Source organism: Lactuca virosa, chromosome 1, assembly GCF_052849685.1.
Source record: "Lactuca virosa cultivar CGN04683 chromosome 1, Lactuca_virosa_CGN04683_v6, whole genome shotgun sequence".
Classification (NCBI taxonomy): domain Eukaryota; kingdom Viridiplantae; phylum Streptophyta; class Magnoliopsida; order Asterales; family Asteraceae; genus Lactuca; species Lactuca virosa.
Window position 1 is genome coordinate 81021066 of NC_136426.1, and position 17062 is coordinate 81038127.

At 36.6% G+C, this 17062-nt stretch overlaps 2 protein-coding genes across 2 annotated transcripts; both read left to right on the forward strand.

The window, feature by feature from the left end:
- The first annotated feature begins 369 nt into the window (after positions 1–369).
- LOC145148718 (uncharacterized) lies at positions 370–8512 on the forward strand. Its single transcript, XM_079075164.1, has 4 exons — positions 370–573; positions 1083–6532; positions 6634–6699; positions 8135–8512. Exons 2-4 carry the CDS (start codon positions 5699–5701, stop codon positions 8510–8512), a joined length of 1278 nt encoding a protein of 425 aa, XP_078931290.1. The 5' UTR covers positions 370–573; positions 1083–5698.
- Positions 8513–8524: 12 nt separating this feature from the next.
- LOC145148702 (uncharacterized) lies at positions 8525–16802 on the forward strand. Its single transcript, XM_079075163.1, has 7 exons — positions 8525–9121; positions 12402–13304; positions 13610–13759; positions 15084–15190; positions 15320–15680; positions 15811–16043; positions 16291–16802. Exons 1-7 carry the CDS (start codon positions 8525–8527, stop codon positions 16694–16696), a joined length of 2757 nt encoding a protein of 918 aa, XP_078931289.1. The 3' UTR covers positions 16697–16802.
- The last annotated feature ends 260 nt before the right edge of the window (positions 16803–17062 follow it).

Below are 17062 nucleotides of genomic sequence, written 5' to 3' on the forward strand. Positions count from 1 at the left end.
TTTACCCATGGTGACAAATTCAGTCCATACTACCTGAAAAGACCAAATTATCCTCACATTAACGGACAAAAAACAACCAGCATGCTACTTTACTTTACAAAGCAATACCTTCCGACCCGGGAACGCCGATGAATCTTTTCTAGTTAAAGATAATGTAATTATTTTAAGCTTATTAGTGCTCCAAAACAAAAATAAACTACAAGGGTGGCCCGGATGAAAAAAGAAGATAAAGATTACACATGACCCGAAACGAGAGGGACGGTCTGTGTAATTTACTATTATTAAATTATTATTAAATACTGATATAATCCATAAAATGTCGTATTAGTCAATAAGATTCTTTTATCAAGTGAACTATTGGATAGATCAACTATTATAGCATTAAAAAAGCAAAGGTAAGTGGAGCTGTGGAGAATACGGGCCCATATGGTGTGTATCCTCGCCGGCCGCCCATCGCCATCGTTTAAAGGGGCTGTGACAATATAGCAGCAATCGTTTGCAGAAAGCATAATATTGTGATGAACTTGAAAGGGTTGAATCATCTCAATATTCTCACTTCTCGGTTTACGTGAGGTAAGATGAACTCGAATATATTATATTTTTTTGTCTTACATTTCAATTTTGAATTAGCAGAATAATAAGATTAATCTAGGGCTTAATATTTTGATAGTGTTTAAGACTTCAAGTGTGTTTTATGCTTGGTTTACATTTCACAGTTGCCTTAAAATTTTTGAAATGGAAATATGGAATTTTGTTTTTTTTTTTTTTTTTTGAAAAGGTTTCACTATCATGAAACATGTTTATTATTGTAATTGAAATCTGAGAGTATTCCTGTACTGCGTACACGTCAAGCCCAACACCATTGAAATTGAAATGTAATTTTTCAATTTCAAATTGAAATGGGATAATATTTTTTGCGATTTTTAAGGCAGCTGTACAGTTACAGCAACTCTATTAAAATTGAAATGGATTTTGTCAATTTCAATTTGAAATTTGAAATGGAGTAAATTTTCAATTTCCGGGCATCTATTCCTTGCTATTTGCTAATTTGATATTTGTCATTTGTTTTATATGTGAGACAGTGGCAGTGAAATATGTTGAGGAGTATAGAAATGAAGGGCTTGGCTCTTGTATGAAAAAAGCTAGAAGTTTTTTTTATTCACAAATTGGGGGATTTTTTTGAAATTTGGGTCATCGAAGTGCCTTTTTTTTTTTTTTCTTTTTTCCTTCTTCTCCTGTCACGCATCACTAAAACATCTTCGTGTCATTCAAAAATTCTCGTCCCTCCAAATTCATTTGTTGCTCTGGTTTTTACTTGATAAACACAAACACCATGTCTTCATCCTTTTCTAAACACTTTGCCCACTTACAAATCCCACTGAAAGATATAGCATCCGCCACCAACAGCTTTTCTGATACAAATCTTATTGGAGAGAGTGCACTGAGAAAGGTTTACAAAGGAAGACTCTAGCGATCCAAACAACAGATTGATATTGTCGCAGAGAGGCTACTTGGTAAAGATGGAGACAAGAAGGCTATATTGCAGACGAGGATTTCGACTCTTTCTAGTCTTAAGCATGAAAATCTGGTCTCTGTTGTTGGGTTTTGTGATGAGAAAGATGAGAAGATCATCATATACAAGCACGAGGCCAATGGAAGTCTCGAAAAACATCTGAAAGACCCGTCTCTTACATGGATGCAAAGATTGGAAATATGTGTTGGCGTTGCACGTGCATTAAGTTACATCCATTATGATAAGGAACGCAATTTTAGCCTCATACATTGTAACATCAAGAGCTCCCAGATTTTACTAGATGCCAACTGGAATGCCAAGTTATCTGGTTTTAAATTTTCCAAGATAACGACAGCAGCTCGAAGAAATCGACTTCAGCTTGCAAATCTTAATGTCACCAAAGGGTATATGGACCCAAGTTATGAGAAGACTGGAGGCGTAACTCACAAAACAGACGTGTACTCGTTTGGGGTTGTATTATTTGAGATCCTTTGTGGAAGGAGAGCATACATTCCTGCGTGGCGTTCAGCTTATTCCACTAAACAACCTTGGAAAGAAGAGTTGCTGGATGTAGTGGAAAAATTGGATCAAATTGTGGAGCATGCCGGTCACCAAGATGTGATGGAAAAAGCGGATGTGGTGCGAAATTCGCATGCCGGGCGATTATCAGATGAACACTCCGCAGAGGAATTGCTGGATGTTGTAGGAAAATTGGACGATAGCGTCAAGCATGCGGGTTGTTCACCTCCACTGGCGAAACAAAATTCTGCTGAGAGGTCACAAGATGTGGTGAGAAAATTGGATAAGGGGCGTTCACCTCAACTGGTGAAAGAACACTCGATAGAGGGATTGTATGAGGGTGAAGGGCTTTCACCTAAGTTTGCCAATAAACAGGAAATACTTGATGTTGTGGGAAAATTGGATGAGACGGCCAGGAATGAGGGTCGTTCACATCAACTGGCTAAACCATCTATGAATGATATCACAGGGGAATTGGATGAGACGGCCAGGAATGAGGGTCGTTCACATCAATGGGCTAACCCTTCTATGAATGATATCACATTGGAATTGGATGAGATGGCTAGGAATGAGGGTTATTCACATCAATTGGCTAAACCATTTATGAATGATATCACAGGGGAATTGGATGAGACGGCCAGGAATGAGGGTCGTTCACATCAATGGGCTAACCCTTCTATGAATGATATCACATTGGAATTGGATGAGATGGCTAGGAATGAGGGTTATTCACATCAATTGGCTAAACCATTTATGAATGATATCACAGGGGAATTGGATGAGACGGCCAGGAATGAGGGTCGTTCACATCAATGGGCTAACCCTTCTATGAATGATATCACATTGGAATTGGATGAGATGGCTAGGAATGAGGGTTATTCACATCAAGGCTAAACCATCTATGAATGATATCACAGAGGAATTGGATGAGACGGCCAGGAATGAGGGTCGTTCACATCAATGGGCTAACCCTTCTATGAATGATATCACATTGGAATTGGATGAGATGGCTAGGAATGAGGGTTATTCACATCAATTGGCTAAACCATTTATGAATGATATCACAGGGGAATTGGATGAGACGGCCAGGAATGAGGGTCGTTCACATCAATGGGCTAACCCTTCTATGAATGATATCACATTGGAATTGGATGAGATGGCTAGGAATGAGGGTTATTCACATCAATTGGCTAAACCATTTATGAATGATATCACAGGGGAATTGGATGAGACGGCCAGGAATGAGGGTCGTTCACATCAATGGGCTAACCCTTCTATGAATGATATCACATTGGAATTGGATAAGATGGCTAGGAATGAGGGTTATTCACATCAAGGCTAAACCATCTATGAATGATATCACAGGGGAATTGGATGAGACGGCCAGGAATGAGGGTCGTTCACATCAATGGGCTAACCCTTCTATGAATGATATCACATTGGAATTGGATGAGATGGCTAGGAATGAGGGTTATTCACATCAATTGGCTAAACCATTTATGAATGATATCACAGGGGAATTGGATGAGACGGCCAGGAATGAGGGTCGTTCACATCAATGGGCTAACCCTTCTATGAATGATATCACATTGGAATTGGATGAGATGGCTAGGAATGAGGGTTATTCACATCAAGGCTAAACCATCTATGAATGATATCACAGGGGAATTGGATGAGACGGCCAGGAATGAGGGTCGTTCACATCAATGGGCTAACCCTTCTATGAATGATATCACATTGGAATTGGATGAGATGGCTAGGAATGAGGGTTATTCACATCAAGGCTAAACCATCTATGAATGATATCACAGGGGAATTGGATGAGACGGCCAGGAATGAGGGTCGTTCACATCAATGGGCTAACCCTTCTATGAATGATATCACATTGGAATTGGATGAGATGGCTAGGAATGAGGGTTATTCACATCAATTGGCTAAACCATTTATGAATGATATCACAGGGGAATTGGATGAGACGGCCAGGAATGAGGGTCGTTCACATCAATGGGCTAACCCTTCTATGAATGATATCACATTGGAATTGGATGAGATGGCTAGGAATGAGGGTTATTCACATCAATTGGCTAAACCATTTATGAATGATATCACAGGGGAATTGGATGAGACGGCCAGGAATGAGGGTCGTTCACATCAATGGGCTAACCCTTCTATGAATGATATCACATTGGAATTGGATGAGATGGCTAGGAATGAGGGTTATTCACATCAATTGGCTAAACCATTTATGAATGATATCACAGGGGAATTGGATGAGACGGCCAGGAATGAGGGTCGTTCACATCAATGGGCTAACCCTTCTATGAATGATATCACATTGGAATTGGATGAGATGGCTAGGAATGAGGGTTATTCACATCAAGGCTAAACCATCTATGAATGATATCACAGGGGAATTGGATGAGACGGCCAGGAATGAGGGTCGTTCACATCAATGGGCTAACCCTTCTATGAATGATATCACATTGGAATTGGATGAGATGGCTAGGAATGAGGGTTATTCACATCAATTGGCTAAACCATTTATGAATGATATCACAGGGGAATTGGATGAGACGGCCAGGAATGAGGGTCGTTCACATCAATGGGCTAACCCTTCTATGAATGATATCACATTGGAATTGGATGAGATGGCTAGGAATGAGGGTTATTCACATCAATTGGCTAAACCATTTATGAATGATATCACAGGGGAATTGGATGAGACGGCCAGGAATGAGGGTCGTTCACATCAATGGGCTAACCCTTCTATGAATGATATCACATTGGAATTGGATGAGATGGCTAGGAATGAGGGTTATTCACATCAAGGCTAAACCATCTATGAATGATATCACAGGGGAATTGGATGAGACGGCCAGGAATGAGGGTCGTTCACATCAATGGGCTAACCCTTCTATGAATGATATCACATTGGAATTGGATGAGATGGCTAGGAATGAGGGTTATTCACATCAATTGGCTAAACCATTTATGAATGATATCACAGGGGAATTGGATGAGACGGCCAGGAATGAGGGTCGTTCACATCAATGGGCTAACCCTTCTATGAATGATATCACATTGGAATTGGATGAGATGGCTAGGAATGAGGGTTATTCACATCAAGGCTAAACCATCTATGAATGATATCACAGGGGAATTGGATGAGACGGCCAGGAATGAGGGTCGTTCACATCAATGGGCTAACCCTTCTATGAATGATATCACATTGGAATTGGATGAGATGGCTAGGAATGAGGGTTATTCACATCAAGGCTAAACCATCTATGAATGATATCACAGGGGAATTGGATGAGACGGCCAGGAATGAGGGTCGTTCACATCAATGGGCTAACCCTTCTATGAATGATATCACATTGGAATTGGATGAGATGGCTAGGAATGAGGGTTATTCACATCAATTGGCTAAACCATTTATGAATGATATCACAGGGGAATTGGATGAGACGGCCAGGAATGAGGGTCGTTCACATCAATGGGCTAACCCTTCTATGAATGATATCACATTGGAATTGGATGAGATGGCTAGGAATGAAGGTTATTCACATCAATTGGCTAAACCATTTATGAATGATATCACAGGGGAATTGGATGAGACGGCCAGGAATGAGGGTCGTTCACATCAATGGGCTAACCCTTCTATGAATGATATCACATTGGAATTGGATGAGATGGCTAGGAATGAGGGTTATTCACATCAAGGCTAAACCATCTATGAATGATATCACAGGGGAATTGGATGAGATGGCCAGGAATGAGGGTCGTTCACATCAATGGGCTAACCCTTCTATGAATGATATCACATTGGAATTGGATGAGATGGCTAGGAATGAGGGTTATTCACATCAATTGGCTAAACCTTCTATGAATGATATCACAGGGGAATTGGATGAGACGGCTAGGAATGAGGGTCATTCACATCAATTGGCTAACCCATCTATGAATGATATAACAGGGGAATTGGATGCTAGCTTTGAACACGAGAGGCATCCACCACGGTCATTTCAAGACACGAGGCAGGAAACAGCAGACAACTTTTTTCAGCCGATGTCAATAGGGGGGATTCTTGATATGAGGCATTCACACGGAATATCATACAACTATAGGCCACCATCATTTGGAGCAATGGAGCAATTGACAATATTATACAATTCTACTCCGCCATCACTTGGGGAAGTTGGGCACATGAGGTATCCTATTTCGCCGGAGTCATATGGGCAGCCACCCTCGGTGCGGGATAGACCACGTCTAGACAAAGAGTTTTTAGCTCCATTGGCCATATTCCATTATGATGAAGGGACATTGGAGGATATTATAGATCCGGATCTCTGGAAGCAAATCGATAAAGATTCTTTCAAAATCTTTTCAGAAACAGCATATAACTGCTTAAAGGAGGAACGAGGAGAACGGCCACACATAGATCAAATTATCATAAGACTTGACAAAGCCTTGGATCTGCAAAGGAAACATGAGAATAATGTAAGACCAACATTTTTTTTTTTAGTTTCTTTTCTTTCATCTTTCATATATTAGATCAACTTAGATATTCATTTTGTTATCTCTCGTTCAACTGGTTGCAGTTAAAATTAAAGGAGAAACCAGAAGTTGCCTCTGAAGTTGAAGGTACATCAACCAATCACGTGAAGGTAATTAGTTCAAGTATTTTTGTTAAATAGAAGATATCCTGCTTTAATTTTAAAATGATATACAGAAAAAGGAAATTCAAAATATTATGCATATTGATACACACACAGTAAGAAGGAATGCAATTCGGTTGTTAGCAAACACCGAAAATCATAAAAGGGAATGGAAAAAAAAACAAATAAGAATAATATCATAAACAATGCGTCAATGCCATTGGATTGGGGAGTTGTTTCAGATTGTTCATTTAAGGTTGTTTTTCGTAATACACAATTTTAATTGTTTAAATAACATACAAGAGTAAATTATATAAAAATAGTCCTGGTGGTTCAGTGAAATACACAAATATAAGTTCAAGTTTCTAAATTTATGTACCACACGACGATTGGTCCTTTGGTTTAACTCCGGTAGAAAATTCAGTTAAATGTGTGTAAAATGACCGATATACCCTTAATTTTGTATTTTTTTTTATTATTTTATCATTTTCTTAATGTTATTAGTCATCTATAAATATATTAAGGGTACACCAACATCAACCACCCATCATCCGGCTTTCTCCTCCCCTCACTAGCCATCTTTTCCGGACCATATCAAATCAGTCTCATCTCATGATTTTCAATACATAAATTAATTCCAAATAATATGCTGCCTCCATTTCAATTTATTAATACTGGAACTAATTAATCGGCTTTTTTCATTTGTTACCACATAGGCTGATCCACACAGGTTTTCTTAAATTTCGTTTTGCTATCACATAAGTTAATAACCATTTTTTAGAAAAAGAAGTCAGTTGTTTTAAATAAACAATCCGAGACGCCCTTATGTATTCTTCTTAGACGTTTATTACTAAATTATTGATATGTTGCGAATACATAAAATAATTTTTCATAAAGGTTTTAGTTTTATATTTCTTTTCAAAAGTTTCAAAGACTATTGTTTAATATAAGTGAGAAATCTAGAGGAGTGGGCGTTTGATATTTTTTACGAGCATCATTCGTACTGTTTGAGTGAAAAGAATAAAAATAGTTGAATGTATACTTTTGTTGATTTTCTGTTTCGAATCATTAAGAATCAGTAGGTGTTTTGAATTTGAGACTGTAATAGAACTGAAAAGTTATAAACCAAGTTGAGAAAAAGAAAAAAAAAACCGAATAAAGTAAATCGCCAGTCGCCACACCCTCAACCCATCCCCTGCCTATCAAAGAAGCACCGTGACCATCACAAAATCAACCTAGAGTCCGGGACATGAAGAAAAATGAACTAAGGTATTTTTTCAAAAAAAAAAAAGAACAGATAAATGAAAAGAAGTGTGAGAGAATAAGAGAATTGGAGTCCATAAAGACAACAGATGTTCTTATAAATTTCATTCTCAGCCTTATTAATCTCATGTACCTTATTGCACAATATAACACTTATTTCCCCTGTCATACAATGTTGCAGTGGAAGGGCATGGAACACTTGATGATTAGATATAATGATATAGAGATGGCCACTTCAAAATTTACTCAGAACCGCATTGGGTATGGTGGATTTGGTGATGTCTACAAAGCTGAACTTGAACATTTTGATATTGAAAAATCTTCGGCAGGAGAAAAGAATCTAAATGATCTACCCAAGATATGCAGCAGTGTAGCTGTAAAACGCCTCTTCAAAAGATCAGGGACAGAAGCAGACACATCGTTTGCTGCAGAAATTAAAACGCTTACAAGTTGTAAGCATCCCAACGTAGTCTCTCTTCTTGGCTTTTGTGATGAAGGTTCTAAGATGTTCTTGGTCTACGAGTATGTTCCTAAGGGAAGCCTTGATGACAATTTGTGAAGTAAAGATAACATGATTAATCTTAAATGGGCAATGCGTCTGCAAATCTGTCTTGATATTGCAGAGGGATTGCATTACCTTCATACCCAAAAGAAGATAATACACCGAGACATAAAGAGTGCCAACATTCTGCTAGACCATAAGTGGAGGGCAAAGATTGCTGATTTTGGGCTCTCCAAAATCATTCCCGAGAGTCAACAGGTCAGTTATTTCCATACAAAAGTTTCAGGTACAATTGTCTACTTGGATCCTGAATATAAGGATAGAAAGATATTAAGGACAGCATCGGATATTTATTCTTTGGGAGTTGTTTTATTTGAGATCGTATCCGGAACGTTGGCCTATGATACAAGGTACACTAAGGAAAATCCCAAGGGGATTGCACACTTCGCCCGACAACACTTCAATAAGGGAACACTAACGTCAATGTTAGATCCTATTCTAAAGGAAGAGATTGATGAAAACAATTTTACTTTAAGTAAAGGGCCCAATACAGGTTCTTTGAAGACATTCCTAAATATTGCACACAAATGTTTGGCAGAGACTCAAGCCGACCGTCCAAAAATTGGATATGTCATCAGCAAAATCAAGGATGCAATGAATCTTCAAGTAAGTCAATTTTCTCTTCATATACACTAATAGATAATTATGCATACATTAGGCTCCCGTAGGTCAACATTTTAAAACTATAACTTCTTTTTGAAAAATTCTTGATCCTTTTTAGCAAGTAGCATGATCAATCCTTATAATGTTACACTAAAAATATAGAAAGTAAGCTTTACTACTGAAGCTTGCAAATCGAATCAGAGAATATTGACTCTTGTAGTATGTGATTAGGAGCAGTGTGTTGTAAGATTTCAGTAATTCCCGAAATTTGGAAAACCACGAAGAACACAATATTAAAACTCGATGATTAGGAGATCACAAGATTACAAGATTGTTCATGTTTGGCTGTGAATAGGGGTGGAGAAGAGATAATTTAAAAAAAAACTATCTAATAACTCTATATATAAAAATTAAATAAACAATGTTTCCAAAACTGGACCGGACACCGAACCAGCGGCGTTACCTGTTCGACAGTTCAAGTGGTCGACCGTCAGAGATCGGTACTCGACCCTTAAAACGGGATGAAATACTCACACACACACACACACACACACACACACATATATATATATATATATATATATATATATATATATAGCCAGGTTCTTTTGAAAACCAAAAGATTTGTGACAACTTGCAAACTCATAATCAACTCATCACTTTTCAACACCAAAATCACCAATCTTCTCTAAATGGTGCGTCTAAGCCATATCTAGGCTAACAAAAAAGATTTGATGAATGTTTTTATTTTTTTTATTTTTTTGGTTTTTTTGTATGACTGCTGATGAGCACAATCAACAGTTGTACGGACCGCTGATTGCTCATCAGCAGTCCATATGGCTGCTGATTGTGCACATTCGCAGTCCATATGATTGCTGATTAGCAGTCCGTACAACTGCTGATTGTGTATACATGCAAATTTCGAAAATAAATAAAAAAAATTGTCAAATATTTTTTTTAAGCCTAGATATGGCTTAGACGCACCATTTGGAGAAGATTGGTGTTTTTGGTAAGTTTAGTGATTAACTTTATAATTTATTTATATTTGGTTATACAATGTAACACAAAAAGGTATTTTAATGAAATTTACCAAACGGTTTTGGAATTATGTAAAGTCTACTTGAATTGTTTATAATATCCTTCATAATATTATTAAAATAATAAGTACGTTGTTGAAAAATTTAAAACAAATTTATGTTAAATAATATAACATAAATTAAGGTGGGAAGTGGTTTGAAGAGGAGGGTCTAGTGATGTGCTACACAATAGTTTTTAAGTAAGAAGTCTTTTAAAAACAAACAACTATGAAAGGCCAAGTTTGCGTGTGCTCTACATGGCGCAGCCATAAATGGTTTTTAAAAACAAACAAACAACCCCTTACTAAATATGGCACATGGTTGCATGTATGCCGACTTAGGCGTAAACATTATGCAGATTATGTGATTGTTTGAACATAAATTCAATGCAAATGATTATGGCACAAAGCTCACTTAGTCGCAAACAAAAAAATAACAACCAGGCCTTGAATGTGATAATACTTTTAGCCTGATTTTCAAACACACAACTATACAGACCGTGCTTAGCTTTGTCGTTTCCTGACAATAGCCTGGATGTTAAAAATGCATTCCTTTACGACCACCTCTCTGAGATGTTTTCATGCATCAACCGCCCGGTTTCACAAATCCGACTTTCCCACTCCACGTTTGCAAATTATAAAAGTCTCTTAAAGGGCTAAAATTGGCCCCATGTGCTTGGTTCCAAAGATTTAGTTTCGACTTTGGCCAAAACAAAAACTGGCCTTCTCTCTTCATTCTGTGTTGAGGGCAAGAGCTTGCATGTCTACCTTTATATGTAGATGATATCATCCTCACAGCTTCCGGCAAGACTCATGTCACATATTTACACCTCAGTGTCGAGTTTTCCATGACAGACTTGGGGCCACCGAAGTATTTTCTCGGAATCCCACGAACATATATGGAAAACTATATCATGTGTAAGAATTTGGTTGATCCGGCTTCTAAAATCGATGCAACCGGAAAACCAGTTTCTGACCCTTCTCTCTATTGTAGTCTTGCTGCGAGATTGTAGTACATGACATTTACAAGAACAAACATCTCTTTTGTTGTCCAACAAGTGTCTTTACATGCACGATCCATGGGCCCGCACCTTCATGCACTCAAGCGCATCCTACGCTACATTAAACGCACTCTAGACCACGAACTTCCATTACGTCCTCGGGTCTAACAACTTACTCTGATGCCTATTGGGGATGATGCCTAGTCACCTAGTGTTCAACATCTAGTTATTGGATCTTCCTAGTCAAGATCTAGTATTGTGGTCCTCTGAACGACAACACACCGTTTATCGATTGTGCATTGAGGTCAAGTATCAAGGCGTAGCCAACGTTGTGGACGAAACTGGATGGCTTCACAATCTCCTACGAGAAATTCATCTCCCAACTCGTTTTGCTGCTATTGTCTCTTGTGCCAATGTTGGTTCCATATACATGTCAACAAATCCGGTTAAACATCAGCGGATTGAACACATCAAGATTCATATGCACTTTGTCCAAGATAAGGTCGATGTCGGTCATTTCGCGTCCTTCACGTCCAGTCTCGATATCAGTATGCTGACATGTTCACCAAAGGGCTTCCATCTCTGTTCACAGATTTTGAGTTTTGTATCAGTTGAGTGTTTGTTCTTATCCCGCTCAAACTACTGAGGCATATTAGTAGATAGCTTATAATCCGTCACAGTTCTTATAGATCAGCCCATGTATAGCCCAAGCATTGTATTTGGTGTGGGTGTGTGTATATATATATATATATATATATATATATATATATATACACACACACACACACACACATAGGGGCGGATGCAAGATTTCATACTAGGTGTTGCCGGTGCCACAATAGTAGAAAAAAAATTTCAAAATTTTCTGGACTGCATACACGGAAGTCAGGCGTTGTCGGTGCTACTGTGGTACATCATATATATATATATATATATATATATATATATATATATATATATATATATTGTTGTATCATGTACATTCATGATTCAAGGAAATATACCAACTATTAAGAAGAAGAATCCTTTCATTTTTGTTGCTAAACTAATTTAGTTACTTTGATTTCAAAATATTTCAGTTTGGGACGAAACACATATCTATACATATCAGTGGAACAACCATAGAACCAAAATAGATTTTGATATGAGTTAATTCCAATTTAGTTTGAATTTTTAAAAACGATTGGGGTCCTGATATTATTTACAGGAAAACCACAGGGATAATCTCAAGATTTCACTTGAAGATATAAAATTGGCCACTAATAACTTCAGTGATAACAACCTGATTGGAAGAGGAGGATCTGCGAGAGTTTATAAAGGGGAAGTTACTCGCGCTAACCGATGTTATACAGTTGCTGCAAAACGATTGAATAATGATGGTGGTCAACACAAAAATGAATTTATGACAGAACTTGAAATTCTTCAGGATTATAAACATGAGAGTGTCATTGGTCTTGTAGGCTTTTGCTACGAAAAGGTCGAAAATATTATTGTTTATGAGTTTGCATATAGAGGAAGTCTTGATATGCACTTGAAGGACTATGGCCTTACATGGATGAAACGGCTTCAGATAAGTATTGATATTGCAAGCGGGTTGGATTTCCTTCATGGATCCGGAGGTGATACACAAGAGGTGGTGATACATAGAGACATCAAAAGCTCAAGCATTCTACTCACTGATGATTGGAAAGCAAAAATTTGTGATTTTGGGATTTCCTTAATAAGTCCAATAAATAACGAAATGGACTTTGTCACCGACAATGCTTGTGGCGCAATAAATTATCGTGACCCAGTGTACTTGAAACTGGGCTACTTAACAGAGCACTCTGACATCTACTCGTTTGGTGTAGTTTTAATTGAGATCTTATGTGGGAGATTAGTACATGAAGACAACAGTATCCAAATTGCAGATCTAACAGGTTTGTATAAAAATCATTATGAAAATGGAACACTAGATGAGATTGTGTTTGGAGGTATAAAGGAACAAGCTGTGCCAGAATCATTGATTGCATTTCAAAAGCTTGCTTATGAATGCTTATATCATGAAAGAGAAAAGCGACCAACAACACATGAGGTGCTACTACAACTGAAGAAAGCATTGGAATTTCAAGTAAGATTACACATTATTTGGAATTTGTTTTCATTTATTGTGTTTACAATGTGTAAATAAATAGGTATCAAGGCATAACTAAACTTAAGTGTTTTAATGAATATTAAACAATATTTTTTCATAAGCAATAAATAAATAGAGGGTATGAGTAATATAAAGACCATTTGGTTGAATTTATTATTTTCATCGTAAAGTGAAAAAAGAAAAAGAATATATGAATGAAATTGAGTTGCTTATTAAAATGCAGATAATTGTATGGTGCTAGAATTGAAATATTGATTTTCTTATTGATAAATAATATACAGGAAGATTATGTAATATGGAAGCCCAAATTGCCTAATGACTATGAAGAAATATTCAAGATGTCAAATTCTTGTGATGTCTACTCTACCGAAAAGAAAAAGGAACTCTACAACATGCTCCGCAAAGGAATCCTTCTTCAACATGACAAAGTGGTAATTAGCTCCTTCTCATATCCGTGTTCTGTTTTCTGTACAATCCAATTATCCAAGCATTTTTTGTTCTTTAAAATTCATAAAGGCCGATAGACATTTTCAATTTTCCGGTTTATGTAATTTCACTCGATCTTTCAAATGACCATATCTTAAAGTACCACAAAACCCTCCAAGTTTAGAACTAAAGTACTCTTGCTTCTGATTGTTCACAATTATTGGTGAGTCCCGGGGCCATGTATCCATCTTTGGAACCGGAACCATACCGATGTAAATTGTTCTGGTTCCGGTTCCTAAAATATGGAAGTGATAGGGACCTGTTTTGATTCTGGATTTCTGGTTCTTACTATTTTGAACCTCTACCCCTTGGATACTATTTGGAACCGGTTTCAAGATATATAATGTTCTCTTATTGTTTTATTATCTAAAAACTTGACTGAACTTTTGCATTTTTTCTTTAATTACTGTTCAAACAAAAACTAATTATGTTTATACAGAAATACTTGTTAAACTAATCGTCATTTTTGTTAAATGTTAATAGGATTTAGTAGCAAACTTTGATTTAATAAAGATCTCTACAGGTTGATGTGTAGGTTTTGAAGAGACTTCATATTAAATACTAAAAATGATATTTTGTGATCTCCTAATAACGGATACTCTAATTTATAATGCTTGCTAATAAATACTAGAGCTATATAATGTTTCTGTCATTCTTTTCAATCCTATTATATAATATAATGTCTAAAGACAATTCATTGTATTTTGTTATAGATATATCTTTAGTCACTCTTGTCAATTTGCAAAGCTGGGCTTTATATTGCTTGTTAATAATGATACAACTTCTCATGCAAATAGAAAATAGTTATCCAATTTATAATACTAATTAAATTTATAAGTGTGAACCAAACTCCCCCTTATAGGTTTTATAGGTTGAAATGATTAATGCTTATCGTTTATAATAGTTATTTTTTGGTTTTTATGGTTTCTAATGTTATTTTTATGGTTTGTTATGACTACATCTGAAAAAACTTTAAGAAGCGGGTACCCAGTACCGGAATGGGTTTACAAATTCTAAGGAATCGACCGGTTCCGATTCGAACATTCCAAGAACCGGAACCCGGTTCTGGTTTCAGGAAATTAAGGCGGGACCCGCTTAGGCTCACCCTTAATCACAGTTGCTTTCTATGACATCCTTTACAAAAGATAGCATTCATTTATTACGCTATTTTCAATTCTTTTAATTTAAAAATGAATATCTCCATAAGAATCGTACATGTACTTACACATAATAGAAATTGAGTTGGATATGTTTTTTCTTGTATAACAGTTGTTTTCACTAGGAGATAATGGAGAAAGAAATGAAATGATATCAGCACGAAAGTTTTCATACAAACACTGTCTGTCACATAAGTGGCAATCAATTCCAGAATCAAGGTTCCACTCTCTTTCTCTGTGTCGATGTGTTTTTATGTGTGGGTGTAAAGATGCACCCTCCTTCTTAATTTCATTGTAATTTTGGATAGGGATTCGGATATAAACATTAATATGTTACGAAATATGCAGGTTTCCTAAAGTAGCGAAGATGTCAGATCTTTCGAATCTAAAGATCCGATTAAAGATAAGACCTCAACTTTTAGCTCGTGGTGTCAATTATAGTGTTCATCTCTTCTTTAAATTTTGTGGTCCAAGAAAATCTCTAGCTAAAGGGATGTACGTGAACTTGAAGTACAAATTGGGGATCGAGACCTTACATGCATATTTCGCAACATGGAGAGAAGATGGGTGGATGATGATTGAATTGTGTCGATTCTCAAATGACAAGGAAGATATTGATTTTGAGTTTCTACTAGAGAGCTTTTCACAATGCTATTGTGGAAGTCGTGCCATCTATGTCGAAGGCATTCAGTTTCTAGCCATTGACAATGCAAGTTTCAAAATATTCTTTGGTTCCCATTCTATATGCTTTGTTTGTATACTGTAAAAAAGGATTCATGGACAACACTTTCATGTTCTAGGTTACATGTTTATAACATCCTCGTACAACTTGTGTACAGGTGAAAGATGTAGAAATCGATGAATTAAAGAATGTCCCAAAAGTCTTGAAATCAGACTTAAACATGGACCAGTTGCAAAAATTGCCAACTAATTGTGAAGAAATATTTAATGATGGTGAAAAGATTCTTTTGCTGGTGAATGGAAAGAAACATCTTATGCTTTCAGCGAAGGCGGCTCTTTTGGAATATCCTAATGCAATGCCATTTCAGATGAAACCATCAACTCAATCCAGGTTTGTGATTTGAATCCAACTTAATTATGCCTATAAAAGTTTAGCAATGCTTAGCTTTGTTTAGCTAAATATTAAATAAAATTGATCATGATAACCAAGATGTCATAATTGGAAGTCAGAGTCTTGTGTATTTGATAATAAAGTACCAATGATGCATCAATACCTTATTGAGAAAAGTTATATTTTATCCAAGTGATTTCAAAGACTTCAATAAAAGGTATATATGTAATGACATATGTATGTGCAGATTCGGAGAGGAGATTGAGCTCCTACCACAGCAAGTACTCCGTATCAATTGCAGGATAAAAAGTGAATGGTTATCCAGAGATACGGAGTATGTGTGCTACCTTGTGTTTAAGATTTCAGAAAAATGTATTGGGCTGCATTGTCCTGTGAAAGTACATAATTTACTCCATGGAAACAACAAAAAGCCTGAAATTCTTTATTTTAGATGCCCATGGCCTTGGAATTTACATGATACAAATCAAGCTCCAAAACAACGGGCCGATGGATGGATGGAGGTTAGGGTTTGGAAATTGAACTCAAAGCACAGACTTGAAAATGATCATTTTCATGTCAAATTGAAACTAATTATTTACGAAGGAACTATGTCAGGCCTTATCTTATGTGGTCTGGAATTTCGAGCAATGTAAGAATATATACAATGAAATGATGAATGCAAACTCACTCAACAATACATTTGTGCATTCTTACGTATATATTATTTTTTATATAATAAATAAACATGTAGCAGTATAATCGCAACAATCTTTTTAAGATTTGTAATTTTACATATTAAACTAGGGGTGTTATTAGGGCCGGAACCGAAAACCGAATAAGACTAATTGGAGAAATCGAAAGCCAGACTGATTAATCTAATACGGGTTCGGTTCTTACCCGAATAAATCGAGTCCGTTGGTTTTTCATGCCCAGGGCAAAAAAGCTTAATAATGCCCCTTTATGTTAAATGTATGTGATATTAAATAGTAAAAAGTGTTTATATTATTTAATTTATAGGT